General features: G+C 39.2%; 1 protein-coding gene across 19 annotated transcripts in view; it reads right to left on the bottom strand.

Moving 5' to 3' along the window:
* Nucleotides 1-26,351, bottom strand: part of msi2b (musashi RNA-binding protein 2b) — a 337,078-nt gene that overhangs the window by 146,695 nt on the left and 164,032 nt on the right. For all 19 annotated transcript variants that reach the window (XM_051861127.1, XM_051861130.1, XM_051861128.1 and 16 more), the window contains exon 7: nucleotides 20,905-20,953. In XM_051861127.1, the coding sequence (XP_051717087.1) occupies nucleotides 20,905-20,953 (49 nt within the window). The remainder of the gene's footprint in view (nucleotides 1-20,904; nucleotides 20,954-26,351) is intronic.

The following is a 26,351-nucleotide window of genomic DNA, read 5'->3' as shown; positions in this document are numbered from 1 at the left end:
ACGAAACCCACGACACACAACAAACACAGCTCCGATCATGGCATCCTCCATCCACCGGTTTTAGTGTTTGTAAATGCCGCGCTTAAAGACGCCGCTGTCGACCGCTTCAGAGTTCCTATTCCTGGTGTGAATGCAAGCAGGTACATGGCCTGGGGAAAAAAAATTTTCTCGGGGAACTGTCCTACTATCCTAGTTCCTAGAACTATTCGGTCCGAAAGCCCCTATGGTTTCCACAAAAATATTAAGCAGCACAACTGTTGTCAACATTGATGATAATGGCGACAAGCAGGCACAGAAGAATGATTTCTGAAGGATCATGTGACACTGAAGACTGAAGTTATGATGCTTAAAATCGCAGAAATAAATTACATTTTTACAGCTTTACTTTCAAAAGGTACACGTTTGTTCCTAAAGAGTTACCTCAAAGTTACATATTAGTACCTAAATAGTACATATTTGAACCTTTTTAAAGGGTACCGTCTGAGTGACAGCTTTTGAACTATTTTTTTTTCTGAGTGTGATCATTAGAGACCGTTAAACAAAATCTTACCAACCCCAAACTCAGAATGCTTGAGCAACTAAATCAAGTTTTACAACACACTCACATTTTCAGTAGAGGTATACAAAGGAAATCATTTGGGCAGAGAGAGTTCAAATCGAATAAGGTCACGATGCAGGCCGGGTTCAAACCTACCTCGCATGTAACCCACATAAGCACTAAGGCTCAATAAGTCTGGAGAATGCGCACTAACCTCTAAGCCAAGGCTTTATTCAGTGCCTATAGTTTTATAGAGAAAATCAGCACATCAATCCATACCGAAGCTCTTCACAGAGTTCACAGGCAGAAATCGAGACCTTTTGCCGCACGGTTATGTGCGGTACGTCCGCGAAGGGAGAATGACTACGTAGGTGCTGAGCTTTGTTCCTTTCTTCTTTCTATTGTCAGTGTAAAGTCATCTACGACACACACAGAGAGATAGTGAGGACAAAAAGATCGATGTGGAGAAGTGGTGAGTATGAACTGCCACAGCGGAATCCATACTGCACAGTCACACTAAGTGTCAATGGATCATATTGGAAGTAAGCATCCAGGGAAGTATACAGAGTCAATACGGCTTTCTTTCTTGCTTGCCTTCCTTCCAAAACACACACACACACACACATAACCACAAGCTCATTAGCCACACAAGAAAAATCATGATAGCACACAGTCCGAGGGAAGCTTCCTCCGGTGGATACAATAACCAGCCCTTTATTTCCACTGGGAAATTGAGGGCCATGCCAAGTGAGAGATGGGATTAAAAAGAAAGCATAAAAAGCAAATGAAAGAGGATGATATTTGAACGGCCACGTGAGGACACCTGTGGCGCCATTAGCGGGTGGAGTTAACAGAGGGGGGTTGGGCTTAATAATGCATGAACCAATCAGGTTGTCGTAAAATCATTATTTGCATGGCGGTTGTGGCGGAAGGTCACGTGCCCTTAAAAGCAGCTGGTTATTACCACTGTTTTATTATTTATCAAAACCATTTTCACATCCAAGAGACCAGCCCGCCTCTGCAGCTGCTCCCCGACCCCCCCTGCGCCGCCAGCCGGAGACCCCCCGCCAATCACGCCGCCTGCCAATCAGCTAAGGCAATCACAAACACGCCAGCCAATCACCAGGGGAATGGGCTGTTTTTGCTCTGCAAACGCCCGGAACGAAAGGTCAGAGGTGTCAATCAGGGGGATATTCTGGGGAGATTGAGAAGTTTATTGCAGGTTAGTAAAAGTATAAGTACTTAGAGTGAAAGGCTCACGGGGGATAACACGATGTGGCTACTACAAAAATATCCCACACTTCTGTCATTTTTATAAACACTGTCGCTTCACTTGTTTCTGCTAATGAAAACAATTTAGCGCTTAGTCAAGAACACCCACATAATCTTAATTTCTCTGAAGACTTCTCAACATGGAGGCGCGGATAGCTAGCATTTTCAGTGGCGCTATTTGTAGGGCGCATCGCAGATCCTGGTTCTGAACGTATCTGAGTCATGTTCCTCAGTTAATGATAATTAATGATAATTGCAACTTACTTATCAGTCCCCGCATGTGAATGAGGCTCTGAGGCGTTGCAGGGACTAGTGGAAGGAGAAAGCGCCACGCATAATGAAAGCCCATTTCCATGTCTCACATTTGTCCTTTTTCTGCTCTATATGGAGATGTTGAAGCATCTGTGGCATAATGTTCATTAGCACTGATAATTTGGACTTGCGCCTATCAAATTGTTGTAGGAACTTACAATGGAAGTATATATTGTAACACAATAAACGTTAAAATACACAAGTTTCATGACCAATGTTAAGCCATTAACTTTTGCATAATAAAAGAAAAGGGCTGATCACAACTCAAAATTGTTTGAATTTAGAAAACAAATCTAAGCTAAAATAAAATAAAGTATTGTTGTCATAGCACAAAAACAGCCCACTTTACTTCATTTGTAAGTGCATTACTTATAATAACCAAGGTTTTTTGAGGGGTGAACTGACAAACGCAGTATCTTCTTAACCTTTAACTCGGCTTGTTAGAGAGTTTAGATTTCTAAGCGATCTGACTAATGATAATTTGGACGAATCAATGAGCGAAGGGTATTCCATACACTTACACTGAAGGAAGAGCCATAATTATGCCACAAGCTCTGCCTCAGAAGCTGAAACATTCTTGAAGGTGAAGAAAAGCTTTATATCTCCACAACCACAGACTAAAAAGGTGTTTTGTTTACAGGCTACAATCTACACACGTCTAATTTCCAATCAAACTAAGGGAGGCACTTCACAGCAATTGTGATAATTTCTTACAACGGCTCATTCAAATGATTTATTAAATGATTCCTTTCATGTATGTTGTTATGAAAATTGCTATTTTCCCTTTCTAAGCTAATAAATTGCCTAAACACAATGAGTTCTGCACAAGTTATATCGCACACAGTTAAGTTATCGATCCTAAATGAGAAAGAACTACTTCAGCAGGTTAACAACGTAGCAACTATTATGCCACCTGGTGATTTACGAGGGCTTTCAACGCAAAACAAAGGGAAGAAGAAAGCAAGAAACCGTTTTTATGATAAGAAACACAACATACATGAAATAAAACATAACAATCTGTCTTGCACAGATGGGCCCTGCATAATATTGCTGACATTATCCGAGTGAGGCATATAAAACAATAGCACACACTCACTAAAACACTTTTCAGTGTCGGAGAGGGTGTGTTTCCTGTTTCTCCTTTCCGAGCACGCTTGCCAATCCCCTGCAGTGCTTAACCTCTGGAAAAGAATGTGTTCAGGACTCTATGAATGCTGATATGGTGCGCTGTGTGTTCGCCGTATGCCGGACTCGCACTGGGGTGGCTGTTTCTGAGAGCTGTGTTTGAAGAGGTCATAAATTGAGGAGCCAGCAGCATTAAAAGGTCAGCGGTTGCGTAATTCCATACACAATGACATATAACTCAGAGCCAGCCGCTGTCGTGTCCCACGTGGAATCTAATCCCCGAGACTCGCGGCAGGCTGTTTGCCACTGGCGTATTTTCTTCATATAAAAAAAAAAAGCTACATTGCTGTCAGGGATATGCACAACTAGATTTCAGAACAATTAGTCATTAGTTGGTCTTAAAAGGCATAGTTCATGCAAAAATGAAAATCCTGTCATCATTTACTCACCCTCATGTTGTTCCAAACATCAATGACTGAAAAAAAATGTCCTTTTGTTTCTTTGTTTTAATTGTACAATGAAAGCCAAAGGGGGTCAAGTGTTTTTTTGGAATGACATCAGAGTGAGAAAATGTTTTATATTTTGGATGAACTAATTCTTTAAGGAAGCTTTGTATAATTAGCCTAGTTTGGGGTCATGTCTGATCATCCTATGGCTTGCTCACACAGAATGAGTTGGCTTGGACGATAGGTCTCGAAGCAAATTTTTAAAAGCTAAGCAGTTAACACGATGTCTTAAATGTAACATGTAGGAACCAAGATGCTACAAAAACAGACCAAAGATGACTGTCTGAATCTATAGGCTAACATAGTGCAAAAAATAGTGCAGGCTGAATCCAAAACATGCTGGAAATGCAGTCAACAAATAGCACAAAACTATGAAGTCTCTACTTAAAAACTGAAGGCATCAGATTTTGCATAATAACAGGAACATTGCTCACAGCAGGCCTATTGAAGTCCAGGGGTAAATAAAGGGTGACAGTCTTGAAAGTTACTGTTGAATGTGATGAATCCGCAAGCAGTGCTTTGATGGCAGTGACAGAGGTGATTTAAAGGGGATGAATTTGAAGATGCACCTTCTCCGAAAGAGTTTCCACTAAAATCCCATTCAACAAGTTGTAGCTTTTTAATGCTAAAATATACGTAGATATATTTAAAAAGAAACTAAATGGAAAAATATGAAAACCCGTATCAAAGGCTAATTGTACGGCTTTTTTGTATGCTAAACAGAATTATGTATTTAAATATTTTCATGCTTTTTGCATAAGTTGGCAATTACGGTCCCACTTTATATTAGGTGGCCTTAACTACTATGTACTTACATTTAAATTAATCATTTGGTACAATGCACTTATTGTGTACATACATGTTTTTACATTGTACTTATATTTTAAAAACACCTGCATGTAATTGCATCTGTAATTAATTTCTGTAATTACATTTATAATTACACTGTTGACCCATCCCTTACACCTTAACCAATCCTTAAACCTACCCATACCACCAATCCTGTCCCTAACCTTACCCATATCCACTTCAATAGCAGCAAAAGTGTCTTGCAATTCAATATAAACACAATAAGTACATTGTACTTATTTTTTCATGTAAGTACATAGTAGTTAAAGCCACCTAATATAAAGTGGGACCGCAATTACTAATCAATCGATCAGTTCCTGAATGACTAGCCATCCATCCTGACTATTCTCTAATCGCTGTCTGGTTTTAAATGATCCAATATATCTCTGCACAACTTGGATAAATTTAAGTGATAAAAGAGATGGTGGGAAAATGGAAATGATATATTTTTTGTGTTTCTCATTTTATAGATGGCTGTAAATTTCTCTAGAGAAAGCTAGCAGATAGCTGCCTCTCAATGAGTTATGTTCTTCCTTATATAAGAGCCTGAAATAATCCTACCTGATTTTCAGCTTTAAAATTGATATGATGTTAGGCACAGCATAATAATACCCAGGTACAACTTAAAGAATCGCCTTCCGAAGGGACTTTTTGGGATAATGTCTGGCTCATAATGGGCTGCTGAAGGTTAGAGTAACTCTCGTTCAGAAAGTCATTCATTCTTTTTAATCTCTTTATTTCTTTAACAAGGCTCTGTGAATTCGGTGCCATGAATGCTGCCACATCGGTCCACTCTGTCAGCGGTGTCCTGCTTATGCAGTCATTCTCTCGGCTTCCAGGGAGTCCGACACTGGGCTGCTAAAGGTCATCGCATGAACTTCAGCCACTTCAAAGGGCCTTTCTTCATCCCTTTGAACCCCCCAGCACACCTGCAGCAAACCCCGTGCCAGTCACAATACCACGGAGGCTTTACGAACCTTCCAGCATTTCCAGAAGAGAAAGTCTATTGGAGGCCAAATGACTTGAATTAGTTTGTTTGTGACTGACAATGGTGTGAATGGAACCAGTTCAGGCTGGTCAGGGAGTTTCTATTAAATATATTTTATAGAATATAATCACTTTGCTGCACTGCTAACATATAATGTTGGGTGTTTCTTCAACTATGAACATTTTTGGCCCTGTGGAAAACACTTTCAAAACACTTTTTACTAGTTTATGTAGCAAAAATGGACATACTGAATTTTATCTCATATTATGTATTTTGTTGCAAACATTCTGAAATCTCTAGCCACTTTTCCACCGGTAAGGAATGGTAAGGAACGGTTCCAGTTGTGTTTCCACTTGAGCCTGGTACAGCACGGCACAATTACAAACCGTTCCCGGCCAGGAATTTGGTGCAGAATCATGCTTGTAGAATCTGAAGTGACGTTGTCACTCAGGATTGGTCACTGGCCACCAGTTTCTCTTTAGCTGGCTAAATGCTCTATTTGAGCGATGTAAACAAATTAATAATAAAATTTAAAGAAATATCTGAACATCCCCCATAACGCGGTTGTTATTTGCATCTCATTATATCATCAGTTACAAAGGCAACGACAGACGCTTTTGTATTACATTCCATAGAGCGGCCATTATCAGCCCCACAGTGGAGAATGAAACCGTAACCGTACCAGCTGGTCCGGATCGGCACGGAATGGAACCGTTACGCAATGAGAACTGTTCGTACCGGTGGTGGAAAAGCGGCTTCTGTCTTGTTGAGTCTAATTTCATAGCTAGCTACTTATGTATCCTAAATACACACAAATAAATACTATTTTCTACACTTTTTGCATAATACTTGACTGGAAAAAATAAAACACTCAGCAAAATACTGCTGTCAATTTTTGAAAATTAATACACGATAAATATTGAAATTGTTTGTTCATTTCATTTGTTGTTTTAAAAATAAAAATATGCATAAAAAATAAATGAAAATAATTTGTATTTTTATAATGTTTTATACCGTTAGACTTTGGCTCTGGGACAAACAAAAAGCTTGCAAAAATAAATGAAGGACCAAATAAAAAATATTTATTTATTAAAAGTTTGTCTGTTAGTTTTATTAAAAAAATAAATAAATAAAAAAATCAACCCTTGGACATTGAAGTACCTGCAGTTGAAGAAACACCCTATTACATCTTCCTAATGCATCTGTGAAGCTGCAGGCCTCCGTCATTCCCTCGAAAACTGAACATATAATTTCCTCCTCACAGTGATTAGAGCAGCTCCAATTAAACGTGGTGCTGAGAAAATGTGTATGATTAACTATGATATTTCGATGACATTCTGCGCTAAACACTAATATCACGCAAAGATATCTACAAGGAGAAAGGATATTAATCGCTAATGGAAGAGAATGCTGCGGCCTCTTTTTGAAATCACGCCAGGAAAGGTGAAGGTATATCTAATTAGGTTTACTCAGGGATCTCTGATGGGAAGCTGTGCCGTACGTGAAGCCAGTGGAAATTGCTGCCATTACGTTGCAAAAGGCCAAAGCAAACTCGGCTAACCTTTGTGGGCTTTAAAGGACCTTCTGCGGATCAACAGTACTTACGTTGTTTACACACTCGGCGCTACATTATTGCCACACTTCCGAAGCACAGTCAGCAGAAAGCAGACGCGATCGGGAGAGATTAAGTACAGCTGATTCACAGGATGTCCCTGATCGTTTTAGAGAATGTCCTTCTATAGTGCTGTCCACAAACACAGCAGTTCTTTCCAATCAAACCGTATTGATTGGAGCAGAAAACACAGATTCAGGGCGGCGACAGGGATAAATCAGTGGTATGAAACTGTTTAATATTTATCATTCCTCAGTAAAGAGAGGATGAAGAGATTTAGTCTGCAGCACAATGTAAAGGTGTAAATAAACATCGTAAAATAAACAGTTTATCTGATTAAAGAATATCATTTAGGGTGTTTGCTTTGATTCAGCATAACTGATGTAAGATTGTGCATGTAAGCACTTTAAACTCTAAAATGATACTAGATGCTTTTAAGTCTGTTAAGATTATATGGAACGTTTGACAACCAGCGTCTCGCCACCTGCTAAAACGTTTCACCGTGATGTGGCGAATCAAGTCCTGACTGTTCTGAGGCATCCAGAGACTGAAGGGTGTTGTGCTCTCTCGCTGTCAGACTGACTGAATATATAAATAAAAAACAACCGACTTCCTAGTCATCTGCATCTACCAATCACCATCCAGCTGATCCGAGCCTGCCAGCCCTCTTCAGGCTCAATCAGGGATACAGCTAATAATCACTCAGCCGTTCAAGTAAACAGTGAAGTAACTGCACTTAAGACTTTGCATCTGAATATTGCAGTTAAGCATCCTCGACTGCTGTTTGCAAATGGACTGTGATTGTTGAGTTCTTCAGTGTTTGGATCTCTTTGTTATCATGAAAAATAGAAAAAGTGGACAAATAAATGAGGCCTCGTGTCATGAATGAGCAAATGTTGCAAAGACTTTTTAGCTGTAGAGTACAATATTGCATTATAGGCTATGTATACCTATTCCTCAAGGATTGTTCTGGATTAACTTCAGCACAGACACCAAAATTGATCATTGTAAGTGAACATTTATATATCATTTATATATCACCACCTTGGAATTATAAGGTTCTAACTGCATTCTGAGCAGTTCTGAGATATTAACTTCAACTCTTTCTCTATATATATATATATATATATATATATATATATTGCCAAAAGTTTTGGGACGCCTGCCTTTACATGCACACATCCCATTCTTAATCCGTAGGGTTTAATATGGACTTGGCCCACCCTTTGCAGCTATAACAGCCTCAACTCTTCTGGGAAGGCTTTCCACAAGGTTTAGGAGTGTGTTTATGAGAATTTTTGACCATTCTTCTAGAAGCAGGTCAGGCAGTGATGTTGGCGAGAAGGCCTGGCTCACAGTCCCCGCTCTAATTCATCCCAAAGGTGTTCTATCGGGTTGAGGTCAGGACTCTGTGCAGGCCAGTCAAGTTCCTCCACACCAAACTTGCTCATCCATGTCTTAATGGACCTTGCTTTGTGCACTGGTGTGCAGTCATGTTGGAGCAGGAAGGGGCCATCCTCAAACTGTTCCCACAAAGTTGGGAGCATGAAATTGTCCAAAATGTCTTGGTATGCTGAAGCATTAAGAGTTCCTTTCACTGGAACTAAGGGTCAAGCCCAACCCCTGAAAAACAACCCCAGACCATAATCCCTCCTCCACCAAACTTTACAGTTGGCACAATGCAGTCAGGCAAGTACCATTCTCCTGGCAACTCCTTGCCAGACAGAGAAGCGTGATTGGTCACTCCAGAGAACATGTCTCCACGTCTCCAGAGTCCAGTGGCGGTGTGATTTACACCACTGCATCCGATGCTTTGCATTGCACTTGGTGATGTAAGGCTTGGATGCAGCTGCTCGGCCATGGAAACCCATTCCATGAAGCTCTCTACGCACTGATCTTGAGCTAATCTGAAGGCCACATGAAGTTTGGAGGTCTGTAGCTATTGACTCTGCAGAAAGTTGGCGACTTCTGCGCACTGTGTGCCTCAGCATGCGCTGACCCCGCTCTGTGATTTTACGTGGCCTACCACTTCGTGGCTGAGTTGCTGTTGTTCCCAATTGCTTCCACTTTGTTATGATCCCACTAACAGTTGACCGTGGAATATTTAGTAGTGAGGAAATTTCACGAATGGACTTATTGCACAGGTGGCAACCTATCACGGTACCACGCTTGAATTCACTGAGCTCCTGATAGTGACCCATTCTTTCACAAATGTTTGTAGAAGCAGTCTGCATGCCTAGGTGCTTGATTTTATACACCTGTGGCCATGGAAGTGATTGGAACACCTGAATTCAGTGATTTGGAGGGGTGTCCCAATACTTTTGACAATATAGTGTATGTCAACATCATTATATGACTAAAACCCCCATTAGATTGCTATCAGAAGTAAATACAAACACTCGTTTGTTGTTTAAAGTGGGTTTTGAGTGAAAGTGTAATATTAATCTTTTATATTGTGTTATGTAGCTTGATGCTAATATGTAGCTCTAATCCACCTGTCACGCCAGGAGCTATATTCTATTTCACGATCCATTTCACATAAGGTCCCAAGAATATGTTTTTCTGTTTGTTAGTTTTCTAGAAAGACTTTCTATAAAAGAACAATAAAGATTAAGTCTCATTCATGACAGACGTGTGAAAGGTTCATTGAGTGAAAACAAAAGAGCATGAATTGAGCAGTTACTCCTCGCCAGACATTAGTCAGTATAGAGGGTGTGCATGTGACGTCACCGTCGACTGTTATGACTGCGGTTACGCCCACTGAGTGGCAAAAGACCGCATTGGTTTTCAGCGTGAATGCCGCGAAAAACACACAAAACACATCCAAAACGGGAACGAGCTTTGCAACTGACTGTACAAATAGCTTTGACACTAAATATATTTTTACAGACTGCTGAAAGCTACAGAAAAAAGAAGTAAATAGGTCGCTGCAATTCACAGAAACAGCTGGACTCCAGGTGAAGAAACATGTTTTGCAGTTATCATTTTGTGACAAAATGTTGTATTTTGGGGTAAAATCATACCCTATATATTGTATTGTTGTGTTGACAACTCATCAATTAAATATTTACCATCTTATATTCTGCATAATTGGGTGTTTTTAAATAAACACTAACAAAAACGAATCAAGTTTTAGGACTGAATGATATACATAACATTGATATAAGTGATCACTCCGATTTAGACCGACCTATATTGTAGTTATATAAAGCGTTCACATGCAGATTTGCTTTATGTACTTCCCCGACGTCGAAATCAGGCACATATAAGGAAACACGATTCCTGGCTGCATGTCCATGGATTAGGTTTCTTTGACATGTCATAAGGAACACTTTCGAGCCCAACCTTCAGTGTAATCGTTTGTTTTACTCGTGTTTTTGCAGTTTCCCCTATTAAATCCAGTCATGCAGCAGGTTCTTTTGCCACTCAGTCCAGCTGAGTGAGCGCGTTCCGGCGGGAAAGTGACGTCAATGCATACCCTCTATACTGCAAGTAAGTGTTTACAGGGCAATAACATATGATTAGCAGTTCATCGCCTTGTTTAAAAAAAAACTCACCTGACATGCTCTTACAAAATGCTTCGTAGAATGCATAATTTTAGAGATATCATCCTAAATGTTAAACACATGCCTTTGATATTTTTTATTTTTGTTTTTATGTTTAAGCTTATATATATCTCCATATTAATAACAGTCTGAGAAATTCTGAGTCTTGAACTGTAAACTCAAAAAGTGTTGGCTTTCTAGATGTTGGTTATGTGTCTATTCAGAATGACTTATAAGCAGCAATCTTTTTATTTTGGTTTTGTCATTTATGCCCCACTTGCCAAAATGGGGGGTGTCTGCTAAGGGGCTCTATACATCTCACAAAACAAATACCATACACCTGCTATTGTTCTCAACTCTCGCTCGACTGTTTCAACAACCCCAACTGCTGTCTGCCCGACAGGCAAACAACTTGGCACATGAGCCTGAGCGGGATTCTGCTGCAAATGTGTGTTTTATGGTATTTATTAAAAGTGAGAGATGTTAGCAGATCATTAAGCTATCAAAATCTGCTTCAAAGCTGCGGATGAAAAGTGGCATGAGTTCATCTGACTAAATGCACACTCTTGAGTGTGTTCGGGAACGACATGTTGGGTGTGTTCGGGAACAAGACGAAAAATCAAGCAAGCTATATTTCCACTGGGAACACAGATCAAAGGGAAAAGGCAAAAAATGCTGCACTTCACTCTGGGAGCGATTTGACTAACCTTGATCGTGAAGTTTTTATCATTTCATATTGATCTTGTAAAAACACACTCTGTCGTCTTATCTGCGGAACACACCACTCTTTCAGACGATTTCATCATATCATTTATTATTATCCGAGGATGAAATATTAAGAAAAGCAGAAATCCACTTGGTGGGATGTGAATGATGTCAAATTGTCTCTTTTTTGGGTACTTACACATGCAAAAACACAGATACTCCAACATAATAACATATTATCTCTGAACGCACGCAAGCACACAAGACAGAAAACTGGCATGATCACATGCGCAAACTCTCTCTTATGCACACGAACAAACAACGATACAACGCAGTGCTTCGGTCAGCTATGTAGAAAGACAAACATTTGATTTTGGAGGGACACATCTGTTTGCACAGCCTATTAAATGACAATGAGGGGCATCGTTAGCTGGCAGCAACAGTAATGAACCTCTCTTGAAATGCCACGCCAGCAATATTCCATGCCAGAAAAAGCCATCCACAACTGAAGAGCTTCCACTCTTATTTATTTTGTCCCTTTAAAACTCTTTTATTCTGTCAGGTCTGGGAATGTCACCCGACATAAAAATTCATAAAGTCTGAGCGATTGCTCACATGCTCCTTGTGCTTATAGAACTGACTAGGGATTTGCGCAATTATTTGAGCACTTGGAAGTGACAGTTAAGATTAATCATGAAAACACAATAATTGTGTAATAAAAAAAAACATGTAATTTGTAACTACATAATTATTGATGGAGACATTTTGGGCGGTAATAAAAACAGTCTGATTGGTATTGCAGCTCGACATGGACACTGCAGACTTCCAGTGCAGCAAAAACACCATGAAAGTAGTACATATGACTTGTGTAATATTATATATTACATATTGTGTACTGTATGTATACAGTATATATGACCCGTGCTGGCAAAAGGAGTTGGAATGAGCAAATTGTCAATAATGAGTTAATGTTATTTTCACATTCTCTAATAATCAACCTTTAGAATTATGTTTGATTTGTTGGAATCTGACAAAATATGACTGAGCTACACCTGTTTGAATTCGATAGAGTCAGCAAAGTCAATTTTGATAAAAAAAGAAAAGAAAAAAAAAAGAAAAAAAATCGAGTTAAAGTTTTCTGAAGGTTCCAAAACAAAATCACAGAGCAACCATAATCCCTGGTGATTACATCAAATTTGGCAGATGTTTTTCCCCAACAGTTCACCAAACATTAATTTAAGATATAACAGATGATGTTTGCGTGAATACTCGCCAAGACAGATATTCTGAAATACTGTAATTCTGTATTTGTGCGCACGCTTCGGCTCTGTTTTGTTTACATCAGCATGAGTTTGAAAATCGTATTTCATTGGCTCAGACTCATGCCATCAAGAATTCACTATGAATACTTATAAAGTTGGAATGCTGCGCTTTACAACGATACCAAACTTGTGCTGAGAGGAAGCGCGAGTCATCCAGAAGTGAACAGCATTTTTCATGAACAAAGGAAAGGTACTCCTCTCAGAAAATGAACAAATAAAGATACTTGTAGGTGTTTAATTACTATTTGGAGCATTGGGATCGCTAGATGAGGGCTTAACGAACTCATTTTTGTGAAAACCTCAAATTTGACCAAAATTGACATTTTTTTTTGCCTTTAGCTTGAAATTAGCCTGTGTGCATTCAAACTCTTTCTGCCAGCACAGGTCACATATAAATACACTACATGTATATGTATAAAATTTCAGTCAATATTCATTGCTAATCTTCCCCTCCACCAGAGTTCTCAAACTGAATTTGTGATTTAAAAAAATAAATAAATAAATAAATTCACTGTATCACTGGTTTCACTGATGTAAAAAAAGCACTTGATGGCTTCAGAAGACTCTGGGCCTGTTCAAACACCTAAACTTGATGTCTTGGCCACTTGAGAGCATGTGCACGTAACAAGTAGTAAGTGCTCAAGACTGTCCCAGGTCTTAAAAACGCCAAAGGTGCCCTTGGTACCCTTAATGCACACTAAACCCAAACTATCTCGAATACCGCTTCAGAGTGCTATTGAACACTTCAAATACAATATTTCTGAAGGATCATGTGACACTGAAGACTGGAGTAATTTCAGCTTTGATCACAGAAATAAATTATATTTTGAAGCATATTAAAATAGAAAACCATAATTTTAAATTGTAATAATATTTCACAATATTACTGTTTTTTTTCTGTATTTATTATGGAATAAATGCAGCCTTAATGAGCATAAGAGACTCATGCTGATGTAAACAAAACAGAGCCGAAGCGTGCGCACAAATACAGAATTACAGTATTTCAAAATATCTGTCTTGGCGAGTATTCACGCAAACATCATCTGTTATATCTTAAATTAATGTTTGGTGAACTGTTGGGGGAAAACATCTGCCAAATTTGATGTAATCACCAGGGATTATGGTTGCTCTGTAATTTTGTTTTGGAACCTTCAGAAAACCATAATTTTAAATTGTAATAATATTTCACAATATTATTGTTTTTTTCTGTATTTATTATGAAATAAATGCAGCCTTAATGAGCATAAGAGACTTCCTTCAAAAACATTAAGAATAGTAATGTTTCCAAACTTTTGAGCGGTAGTGTACATCATGAAAGTAGACTAGTGGTGAAGTGCAAAGACCTCAAATGTGGACAGGCTCTCTGAACACAGCACTTGGGTAATATGGACTATGTTTATAATGTTTCTTTGTACTTTTTGAAGCCTTTTGGACATCTGTGATCACAGCGAACTTGTATGGAAAAAGAAGATTTCTCAAAAACAAATAAAGCAAGGTCAATTTGTGTTCCACATAAACAGTTACACAGGAACAGCACACAGACTTGGAACAAAGTAAACACAAAATGAGAAAACAAATTTGCAATGCAATCATAACGGCCCAAGAAGTTCATCACCCTCCATCCCACTCATTTATATGTCGAGCTCTCCAAGTGGTCGAAATGACCATAATGCACATGCCCAGTATTTGGGGGGGTTTCTGGATGACAAAGGAAGTGTCTCTACAGTCAGACTGATGAATGTTCAGCGCTGAGATTATCAGAGCAGAATTGTGCTAAGGTGTGTAAAATCAGGCTCCGGCAGGCTAACGCAGCACAGACTTTGTTTCTCATTTTGTGAAGCACAGATGTAGCATATTCACTTGAGACTTGTTCAGCTAGAGAAGAAAAAGGCAGCAGAAAGAGAGAGAGACAGACAGGCAGAAAGAGAAGAGATAAAAGATGAGAAGACTAAAATATGCCCTGATGGAGTGTGTGTGTGTATATGGGGCCAAAAGCCTTTCCAGACACAGCAAAAAAAAAAAAAAAAAGGCTTTATTGGCCATTTCTACCACCATACAGTTCGATCTCCACCACAATCATTCTCACTCTCTCTCTTTGAATGCAAGACCTTGTCTGTTGTCCTCCCATTCTGGCACAGCTAACGCCCTTTTCACGGGAGAAGGACAGCAGAGAGGGGGATAAATAGAGAGCGTCTTTTAGCTGCCGCGTGTTCGTCACCTCTGAGCTGAAGGACAGTGTTGAATAGTCTTGCAGGGGGTGTGAAGACAGACAGACTGCGGAGGATTAGAGACTGTCTGTCTCTACTTCTGTCCTCTGACATCCACTAGCATCTCTGTCTCTCTCTCTTGCGCACACAGTTGCAGTCATACAGTCGAGATGATGACAGTAATACAGAGTGTGAGATTGTCTTGTGCTGCAGTGGAGGGAACAGGAAGTAATGTGATTGTCCTTTTATTTTGTGTTTAACAAATTGGTCTTTTCCTCCAAAGTAATCTCTCCATGCTGCAATGCTTTTTTTAGGCAGTTTTCCATTTATTGATCGAGAGTCAAAGTAGAGAGAGAACAGGGAATGATTGAGTGAATGATGGGGGAAATCAATAGCTATGTTTCCATCCAAAGTTGCGAATTTAACTTGGAATATCGCACAAAATATTTGCGAATAAAGCACTGTTTCCTTCCAGTGAGACGAAGAGAACAAAACCGTCACTTCCTGATAAACTGGCACTAAAAATCACTAATAAAAATGGAAGTTGCTGCAGTAGAAGCCACTGTATATATTCATTTTTAGATTTTTGCACCTCAGAGCATACAGTAAACGCTGTCATGTTATCTTGCATTCAGATGCTGGGGTTTGTGAACGCAGCTGTTTGAAGCGCTTCTGGGAGGGAATCATACCGAAACACTTCAACGACAGACTTCGCTCAGGCAGGACAGAATGACCAAAACGGCGTTTCAGATGCTGTGCAACAAGATCAGCTCGCTGGTTGGTCCAGTTATGCCATTCCATCGCAAAGTCACGTCTTTTTTTGATGTGCATCAAGGAATTCATTCGGTAAAAGTGTTTTCACTGTAGTTTATGCGCATGTTTTCGTATGTTTTTTTTATGCGCATTTTTAGAATTTATGCCATCTTGGCATTTCCATCCAGCGTTTTTTTATGCAAAATCCCAAAATGTGCATAAAAATAGGTGGATGGAAACATAGCTATTGAGACACGGGAGTGAAATTGACACACAACACTGCTGAAACTCAAACTCTAGTGTTCCACATGAGCACATGTGATATTATAATATATCTTCCAGGACCATTCATTAATGATAATAATAATGGATGGTTATCTTCTAAAAACAGACAAAGTACATAAATAAACTTGTCACTTAAATTGTTATTAAATACAAATATCTAAATCAAATAAATAGGGTGAATTCAGGGTGATTGGGACACTTTTTGCCATTGAGATAAATTGGAAGAAGTGTCCCAATCAACCTGAATTCACACTAAATAAACAAAACAAATAGATAAAACAAAACCACACCAAAATATTTTGAATTAAACATGTCATTTAAATCGTTAGGTTCACCTTTCATAAAAATGTAAAAAATAAAAATATATATTTTTTAAAATTAAATTTATATATATACACTGCCCTGTGATAATTTTGCACTGATAAGGGACGACACAAACTACGAAACATATTTTATTACATAAACAGTTTATATATAGAAAAAAACTTACATTTTTGATTCATCAAAGGATCCACCATTAGCAGCTATCTGACCTAAACTGGGTTCTAATTGGTTCATTGTATTCTAAACTTAATTGGCACTCAATTGTTGAAGCTGTTAAGGTGTGCTGACCCAAAAATGGGCCAAGTTTAAACCAGTAACCAGGCATCACAGCTGGCAAAGGGGCATGTCTGACTTTGACATGTATATATTGCCATTATTATGTAATCAAAATGAAAATTATTATTGCTGGTCTTCAATGATAATGTCAAGTTACTTTAATGTATTTGCACCAAAAAATCATAAGGATTTATGCTGATATCGTCCAAAACCACACTTTGCCAGGGGTGTTTCCAAACTTTTGGAGGGCAGTGTATATATATATATATATATATATATATATATTAAATATTTAAAATTATTTGGGTATAATATGTCACAGTTTACTTTATTTTGCTATCCTCACTTACATGAATGAACTATAGTGTCCTGAACACACTAGTAAAAATTTTTTTTTAAAAATATATCTAGTGTCTGAATAATTTTTTATTTGACCGTATATATAAATCAAAAATCCAAAATGAAAACATCACAAATTTACTATATATATATATATATATATATATATATATATATTTTTTTTTTTTTTTTTCTTTCTCCCCAAATTTAATTTGTCCATCAAATTGTCATTAAATTGAATGGTTATTAAATAAAAAGGCAAAATCGGGAAAAAAAAAAAAAAAAAAAGATTGAATAAAAATGCTAAATTTACAATTTAAAAAAAAAAAAATCATATTATATTTTACATGTCATTAAAATTGTAATAAATTGAAACATTAGAAATAATTTCCCACTCCCTGTGGTCTAGTGACTGTGATCTTTATGTACCTTTATGTATGTATGCAAACAGCCAGGCCACAGCACTGACCGTTCACTGCATTTCTATTTGCACTTTTTTATATTTTCAACCAGAGGTTTCTTTCAGGAGAAAAAAAAAACATTCATTTAAAAATTAATCTTCAAAAACTATTTTAAATGTCTCTCTCTGCCTTCCCATTACCGTCCAGTTGACCACTTCATTTCAGCGGAAGCTGCAGCCACATAAAGTAATTGCTGTGAGGCTATTAAATCCGGTGACCCTCACGGCACCTCGTTTAGCTGAAGATACCATTGAAAAGAAAAGAAAAAAAAAAAACAAGGAGGACACGGATAAACAAAAAGACAATCGCACATATTCCGACCGGCACGTAAACAAAAGCAAAACACATCCGCAAGCGGCTATTGTTGCTGCGCTATTGTGAGGAATCTCTTTGAAAAGCGTGCAAGATCTTTAATGGAAATGGCTGGTTGTTGACGACATTGTCTGGCATTTGGTGTTTACCAGCGGTGTGTTTAATGGCAGCTAGTCTCATTCCCGACCTCGCTGCTCTTTGCTACATCCGCAAGGGTTTGAGAATAATAGTGTTCTTTGCCACTAGGGGCCGAAGCTAGCGCTAAACAGACGCTCTCCACCTTCACTCCGACCTGCCTGTTCTTTCGAACACAGTTTGAGCTCTCCAGAGAGCCATGGCTCCTCAAAAAAACCTCTCTGCCCCCTATGTTCCCATAGACACGGACACTATGCCCTATGGGAGTATTTACAAGAGCATGTACGCACACCCAGGCGGGGCATTGGGGCAGGCGAAACAGAGGAACAGAAGAAAGTGTGGATCAAAGTTCAGCGAGCGTATTTGTTTTATGCTCTGATCTCTATTTAAAAAAAGGAAACATCTTTTTTCAGATTGGAGGCCAACTTGACATTTAGAAATGCTCGGTATGGGTGGAACGGACGATTTGCGATCACCTGCGAACTGTTTTTGACTCGAGGTTGTGAAGTAGATTAAAAAAGCTTAGCCGCTAATCGTGCAAAAAGGAAGAAAGATCACTGTGACTTATAAGGCTGTTCTGAGGATGTCACAGACAGCGATCTGCAGTCGAGAGCGTCGCAGCGCCCAGGAGGACAGGAAGTCCTTTGGGGGGTGGGGAGTGTGAGTGAGAGAGAGAAAAAGACTAAAGGGGCGATGCACATCTGATGCACACCTTACGAAAACAGACACGCACACGCTCACCTTTAAAATATGACCGATATGGATTAAAAGGCAAATCTCGGGTTGAAAGATTAATACCGTCTACTTCATTTCCACAACCTGCCCATCTGTGAGCGCTGAAAGCCACTTATGCTGCATAAAAGACACAGTGCTGCTCCTCGGCCTCTTCATTCAGCCCACACAAAGGCCACTCAAGGCTAAGAATCTCTCTCGTGGCTTTCAGGCCGCTACAGAGGAGGACGCTATACCTGTGAACTGTGTAGCATGAAGCTGCTAGCTATTTCTCTGCGCGTCTGCTTCCTCTTTCTCCTTTGCCTGCTCTCTCTCTCTCTCTCTCTCTCTCTCTCTCAGGCTGTCAGTTAAAGCTGCGCTCACCTTTATAATGTCCTCATGAGAGGCATCGCTGCTAAAGCCACACAGTAAGACCGGGATAAGAGCTGGATAAAGCCGAAGCAACACTCTGACCAGCTCTCCTCACATGTCTGTTCTACTTTATTTACATCTCCTTTGTTTCTCTCGTTTTTTCACCTCATTTCTCATTCCCTCTCTCCATTTCTCTTCTTTCCACCCCTTATTTCTCCTTCATGGTCTCAATTTCTCTTCTCTCGTGCCTTCATTTCTCATTCCTTCTCATTTCTCCTTTCTTTTCATTTTCTTCTCTACTTCTCTTTGTTTCTCCTTATCTTTCCTCATTTCTCTTTTTACACCAAATTTCTCCTTCACGCTACCTATTGCTCCTCTTCTCCCCTTATTTCACCTTCACGCTCTCCGATTCTCCCTTAATTTCTCATTCCTTCTCCCAATTTCTCTTCTCTCCACCCTTTATTTCTCCATCCTTTTATTTCTCATTCCCTCTCCCAATTTCTCTTCTCTCTTCTTCTTATTTCTCCTTCATGTTTCCCATGTCTCTCACCACTTATTTCTTCTTTTCTTTTATTTCTCATTCCCTCTCTCAATTCATCTTTTCTCTTCCCCTTATTTCTCCTTCTCTTTTCATTTCTCATTACCTCTCCCAATTTCTCCTTCTCTATTTCTCATTCCCTCTCCAAATTTTTCTTCTCTCTTCCCCTTATTTCTCCTTCATGCTTCCCAATTTCTCTCCCCTCCACCCCTTATTTCTCCTTCTCTCTTTATTATTCATTCCCTCTCCCCATTTCTCTTCTCCTTATTTCTCTTTCATGTTTCCCATTTCTCTTCTCTCCACCCCTTATTTCTCCTTCTCTTTTCATTTCTCATTCCCTCTCCCAATTTCTCCTTCTCTCTTTATTTCTCATTCCCTCTCCAAATTTCTCTCCTCATTCTCTCCTCCCGATTTCTCTTTTACGCTTCCCATTTCACTTCTGTCTGCCTCTTATTACTCCTCATCTCCTCGTTTCTCATTCTCTCCCCTTATTTCTCTTCTCTCCTCATTTCTCATTCTCTTCTCTCATCCCCTCATTTCTCTTCTTTTCACCTCATTTCTCATTCCCTCGACATTTCTTTCATCTCCTCCCTTAACTTCTCCTTCAAGCTCATAATTTCTCTTCTCCTTTCCTGATCATTTCACACCTTCTCTCCTCTTCTTCTTCTCACTTCTTCTCCCCATCCTCATTTCCCATTTGTCTTCTCTTCTTGTCATAATTTTACCTTTTCATCATCTTCTCTTCTCTCTTCCTCTCACTATTCCCTCTCTCTGACTTCACCCTATATCCTAATTTTCATCTCTTAACCTCTTATCTCCACATTTCTCCTCTCCTTTACTCCATCAATCACATCACTTGTTCACTCAATCACATCTATAGGCAAAGACAAAACATCTCCCCAAATCCCTGTAACGTTCCATTAAGCTTATTCTTTCTCAGAAAAAAAAAAAAAAGTCTCACAAATAAAGTAACAGAAACATCGCTCAGGTGAGCAATAACCTCAAGTCCAGTATATCATAAGTCTGAAGGTATTGTACATTTCTCACAAGCCTGCAGGCGTGAGCGAACATGACCGAGCAACACTCCACCCTGCGTATCCAATGGTAAATGTCGGACTAATCAAATCGAGTCGATGGATTGGCTACAGTGGAAATCGCTGCTCTTTTATTGGACCATATTAGCCTTGACCTTCAGGGCTCAAATGAAACGTCCTTGAAGATATAATGCTATAATGTAACACGCAGCACAGGGGCTCCTGTACTCATACAGAAAACTCACGCTTCAATGTCTTCAGAGCACAACTGTGAACTGCACGACTAACGGCACAGTCGAACTGAAGGACATTCATAATAACATTACACACACACACATGCAAAAGCACAGATACACACACACACAAAACAAATGGGCACTTACCTCTATGTCTATTTGTAGTTTTATCAAACATAAGCATAGCATCTTCTACCTGTAAGAGAACAAAGAAGAAAAAATGAGTAATGCCAAAGTACCAGTGCTTTGTTTGAAACTCACACCTGAATAATAAAAAATACATGTAACAATACCAGACCCATTATATTTATTAATATTATTTTAATATTGCTTACTTGAATAAAGACTATGTGTCGTTAAGAGTTAATTTGGATTTATTTGGTTAAAAACTTTTTCACAAGTATCAACAGAATAAAACAAGTTCCTCAAAGGGGCAGAAGTATTACAGTCCTGCAGTAAATCCGGTTTAATGGACAGTGGATTCTGACAACATGAACACTTTGGAGAATTTTCTTACTACTATATACTAATATACTAATATTAATTGCTAAAAAGAGCAGTTTCAACCAGCCTAAGCTGGTTCGCAAGTTATCACAACGTCTCCCGGCTTGGCTAGCTGGTTTTAGCCACTTGCTTGGTTGGCAAAGATTGGAAACTAGACTAGCTTAAACCAGTTAAGACCAGCAAAGCATTTTTTTTAAGCATTTTTTTCCCAGCAGGGAAATACAGGACTGTGCATATTAATTTTTGCTTTGCTGTCTAAATGGGTATCAAGAATCCAACATGTCTGTGGTATTTGAGGTATTCGACATCAGATATTATTGTCATCTTACGCACCTCTACTTATATAGATAACTACTGGAGCCTAAAAGCATTACACACGCACACAGATCTAAAAGCTGCTCATGGCCATGTTCGGTGAGGAATGATATCCCTTCCACGGACCCAAGGGTACCATCCTGTCTGACCCTGACAGAGGCCTGCTCATCCTTGAGGAAAACCCTGTCTGCAAGGACACACTTCAGAGCGCATCCAGCCATAGCCCTCAAACACACACACACACTGACATCCCACAGTATGTCTGAACCTGCTCGTTTCTGCTCCTTTCACATTACAGACATGCACATATATTAATAAATGCAAAAAAATTGCACGCCATGCCTGACGTACCCACAGAGGTCCCTGAGATTAGCCCTAAAGTACAGGCGGTTAGAAAAACACCTTCTCTCCACAAAAGGAGCCATCAGTCACTCAGCCCCATAGAGAACAATAGAGCTGCGAGCTTTAGAGTTCCTCATCACCCTCAATCACTTCCAATAAAGATCACACTGACTGGTGCTCTCATAGAGGCTGAGGGGAATCTGTTATCCTCCGCTATCACTCGCTGCATATTTATGGTCCTCTAAAAACTGTGCTTCATGTTCAGAGGAACACGTTTCATAAATGACCAGAAGCACGGGGTTATCTTTCTTCTTCAGGATTTAGCCTCATCTGCAATGAAAATAAATAAATTATAATAAAGGTAAAAAGGTAAAAACAAAGTCTGTATTTTCCATGCTTTTGAAAGTATTTGCTATATATCTTAATATTTACATTTTCTCTGAAAAGTTTTTCTTTTCCCAATCAGAGCAATCATAATAAAAATATTCACACAGCCTTTATTTTTCCAAACTTTTAAATGAGGAATATTTTCCCACTAGGTTTTTTCAGTAAATAAATGAAATATTATTAAATAATTTAATTATTGCTTATTAGTATTATATTATGATAAAACATACAATTTATTCTTATAAAAGGTCTTTGGCCACCAAATTGTTGGTTTCTTGGTAATACTCGTTTTCTTTCTAACGAAAATGTTGATGAGAATGTAAATGGATTTTTCTGAGAAACTATAGCATTGACAGTGACATTCTAAAAACCATGTGATATTGTAATGGGGGAATATAAACCATCATACCTGCCTTCCACAATCACAGCAATATATGTTGGCTGTGTAATTATGTTGTCCCTGCTGACGGACGCTAGTTAAGAGGCCTGTAGCCGGAGCATCTAGTTTTGTCCAGAAAGAGGAGATACCCTTGACTACAGCTGCACTAAGGCATGATGGGAGGAGACAGCTCTCGACTCAGGCTCATATGTAACTGTCTCTCCTCATAACCAGCCTGAAGTCTCTCTCTCCTGTGCGCTCCCTTCATCTTTCTCTTACAGTCTTTATATTATATTAATATAATACTGATAATATGAAAAGCTTAAATTTAAAGAGTAATATATGATTATATATTTTTTCCTCAATATTTATATTCTCAAAAGCTCTTCGGTCATACTCAATGACCTCATGCACAACTTCACACTTCCAGTCCTGCTTTACTTCCTTCAAACCACCCTGACCCATTCAGCCTTTCAATAAGGGGACGTGTATTCAAGGATAGATTCAGCCTGCCAGCGGCCATCAGATTGTGAGATAAGAAGCTCTTGAGGGCACACAATATACAGACACGGCACAAAGGTGAGCGTGGTCCCACACCCGGTCTGTGCCTAATCGTAGGTCCGCTCTCTCCTCCTTCTGTGAAAGAAAAGCCTGAGGGATAATAGCTGTCTCTTCAGTATGTAAGGGGGCCGGGCGGCCCCCACAGATAACAGTCCTGCTTTTATATTCGCTGAGAGAAATAAGGTAAAAAGGGGCGACTAGGTTCATGGAAAAGAACAGAATGCTCTTCTTAGACTTCTTCCTATCTAGTAACGCAGCAGGGGAGAGGAAAGGGCATTTCAAGTCCTCATTTCAAGAGGGGCGGCAGAAGGTTCCGGAGAGTCTGCGAGGCTAATGGCGCTTGCATATGCGACGGTGCCACATTTAAAATGGCCCTGACCTTTACTTGTTAGCTCTTGTGCCTGTGCCCGAGACTCCGAGGGGCCGCGGGGGTTGCGGGACCCCAGGCAAGCCGCGCACCGATCGATGGGAAACAAGTGGCCTTACAGCGCTCTGATGTGGTGGGGAATTAATTAGCCGACCGCGGCGACTGGAAGGATGTGGCGGCACACGGTGCAGGATGGCAAATTGTGCAAATTCTCGCCAGGCCCAGGGGGGTGGTGCCATTAAAAGGCCCCGTGGCACACCCTAGGTGGTCGAGCTACTTTGCCATTAAACACCATTACTGATAATTGACTGAACAAGTGGCCTTTTTACTGGCCGCCCTTAGCTTGGTCAGTAGCTAATACGCGCTGTGCACCCGGCACAATGAGTAAATGCCACGCTAATGCCTGTTTTATGACAGGCATGGAAGGGGCAGGTCCTGTCTGAGTGTCGATAAAACTGCGTTTAAATGTAGTTTGCCACAGCCAACTGTAGCTCGCCTTGAGATTTATGCTTCTTATTAGCAGGGGCCGTACATTCGGCCCTTTGAGACACAGCCCTTTATGGGCTTTTATAGCGGGACTGTTATGAAGAAAAGCACACAAGCATTGTGACCTCATATTGCCAGAGAACACAACATGCAGCGGAGTTAACCAGGGGTCAAACACTAACTGACCTTAAAACAACAGGCAAAAACAACCTGCTTACAACTGAAGTGAGTCATTTCTGCGTCACAAGCGCCACCAAAAATTGCAAAAAATTGATCATTTTCAAATGCACTCACCCTATTTGCCATTGGTTCGGGTAAAGAATAATTCTAAAAGAATTATAACAAATAAATAAATGATAAATTAATTAATTTAAAAAAAAATCATCAAAATAATTTATCATCAATGTTTTATGCTTAGACAATATTTTTGGGGAAACCTAATACGTTTTAAAAATTATTTAAAAATTTAAAAAAATATATATATAAATGATAAAACAAATATAAAGCCAAATATTATAAAAAATAACAAAAAATGCTTTCCACAAAAAAAAAAAACTGAAAATCAAAAAAAGTGCAGCTATCAAACTTTCCTGAAGCTAAATGGCTAACTCACTGCTACAAACCTGGTGCAGTCACGATCGGTGGGCTCCTGTATGGCAGCTGTGCAAAGCTGCTTGACAACATGTTTTCATTTAAGTAAGAAATATAATTGGAAAGTCTGTAGGGCCATTTTTTTATTAACTGTGGAAGGTATCAGCGGGAGGACAGGGGGGAATACAAACCAGCGGAAGCGCAGTCAGACAGGGGGAGATTGTGTTTACATGTAGGCGAGGGATGGAGAGAACGCAATCCAACACTTGGTTAAATTCACTCAGCCGCCAGGGAGTGGAATCTACCACCTGCCATATCACCGTTCACTAAATCTCAGACAGTAAGGAAAGAAAAACAGACTCCACCTTTCTCCTCATGTCAAACAAACGTGTGCGTGCCTGTCACACCATGGCAGAAATCTCCAAAACACATGCTGCAAAAATTTTTAATCAGACACATTGAATTATTTATCAGGGGACAAAAGCATCAGTGGGTTTTCTGACTCAAAGCATTTACAGAAAACAGAGAGGATGGGCGATACAAACCAACAATTTCACAAAGTTTCACACAGAGTTTCCATTCTGGCATTCTTGCAACACATTTTAAATGGAAATTACATTCAACAAATGCAATTCTATTTTAAAACTGTCTTATATATATGACCCGTGCTGGCAAAATGAGTCAGAATGTGCATGATCTACAGGCAAAACAAGTCAAAAATGTCGATTTTTGGTCGAAATATGAGGTTTTCACAAAAATGAGTTCATTAAGCCCTTATCTAGCGATCCAAATGATTCAAATAGCAAATAAAGAGTATTTTTAATTGTATTTTCTGAAAGGAGTACCTTTCCTTTGTTCATGAAAAATGCCATTTTTCTCTGTTCTCTTCAACCACTCGCGCTTCCCTTCAGCAACTTCCTTATTAGTCCAAGTTTGGTATCGTTGTAAAGTGCAGCATTTCAACTTTGTGAATATTCATAGTGATTTTTAAAAGCATGAATCTGATCCAATGAAATGTGATTTTTAAACTCATGCTGCTGATGTAAACAAATCCATCTTACTCGCGCTGACTGACGGATCCGAAGCGCTCGCACAAAGACGCCTCAGACAGCGATCCTGATATACACATATAAACAGAATTACAGTACTTCAAAATATTGAAAAAAAAGTTTAATATAGATATTTTCCTATATATATTTGGTTTATGTGTTATTAACAGGGATTTTAAGGTGATTTAGTTTTGGAAACTTCTGAAAACTCGATTTTTCTCAAAATTGACTTTGCTGACTTCAAACAGGTGTAGCTCAATCATTTTTTTTGTTGGACTCCAACAAGTCATACATCATTTTGATTGACGGTTTTTTAATAGAGATTGTGAAAATAACAATAAAACATTTTTGAAAATTTGCTCATTGCGACTCATTTTGGCAGCACGGGTCACATATATATATTCACATATCAGCCACTGAGAGACATCCAAGTTCATGAGAGACAAATAGTGTTTCTGACAACTATTTAACATCTTGAGATTCAGTGACAAACACAAACAACCTGCTATATTGACTAAATATCTGGCCAAAACCGGTAAACCAGACGAAACAGTCCAAGTAAACACGTCTCTGCAGATTCAGGACACACAGGTGGATCAATGGCACGTTTGTT

Source organism: Ctenopharyngodon idella, chromosome 15, assembly GCF_019924925.1.
Source record: "Ctenopharyngodon idella isolate HZGC_01 chromosome 15, HZGC01, whole genome shotgun sequence".
NCBI lineage: Eukaryota > Metazoa > Chordata > Actinopteri > Cypriniformes > Xenocyprididae > Ctenopharyngodon > Ctenopharyngodon idella.
Note: the sequence above shows the minus strand (reverse complement) of the source record. Positions and strands in the feature narration are given on the sequence as shown.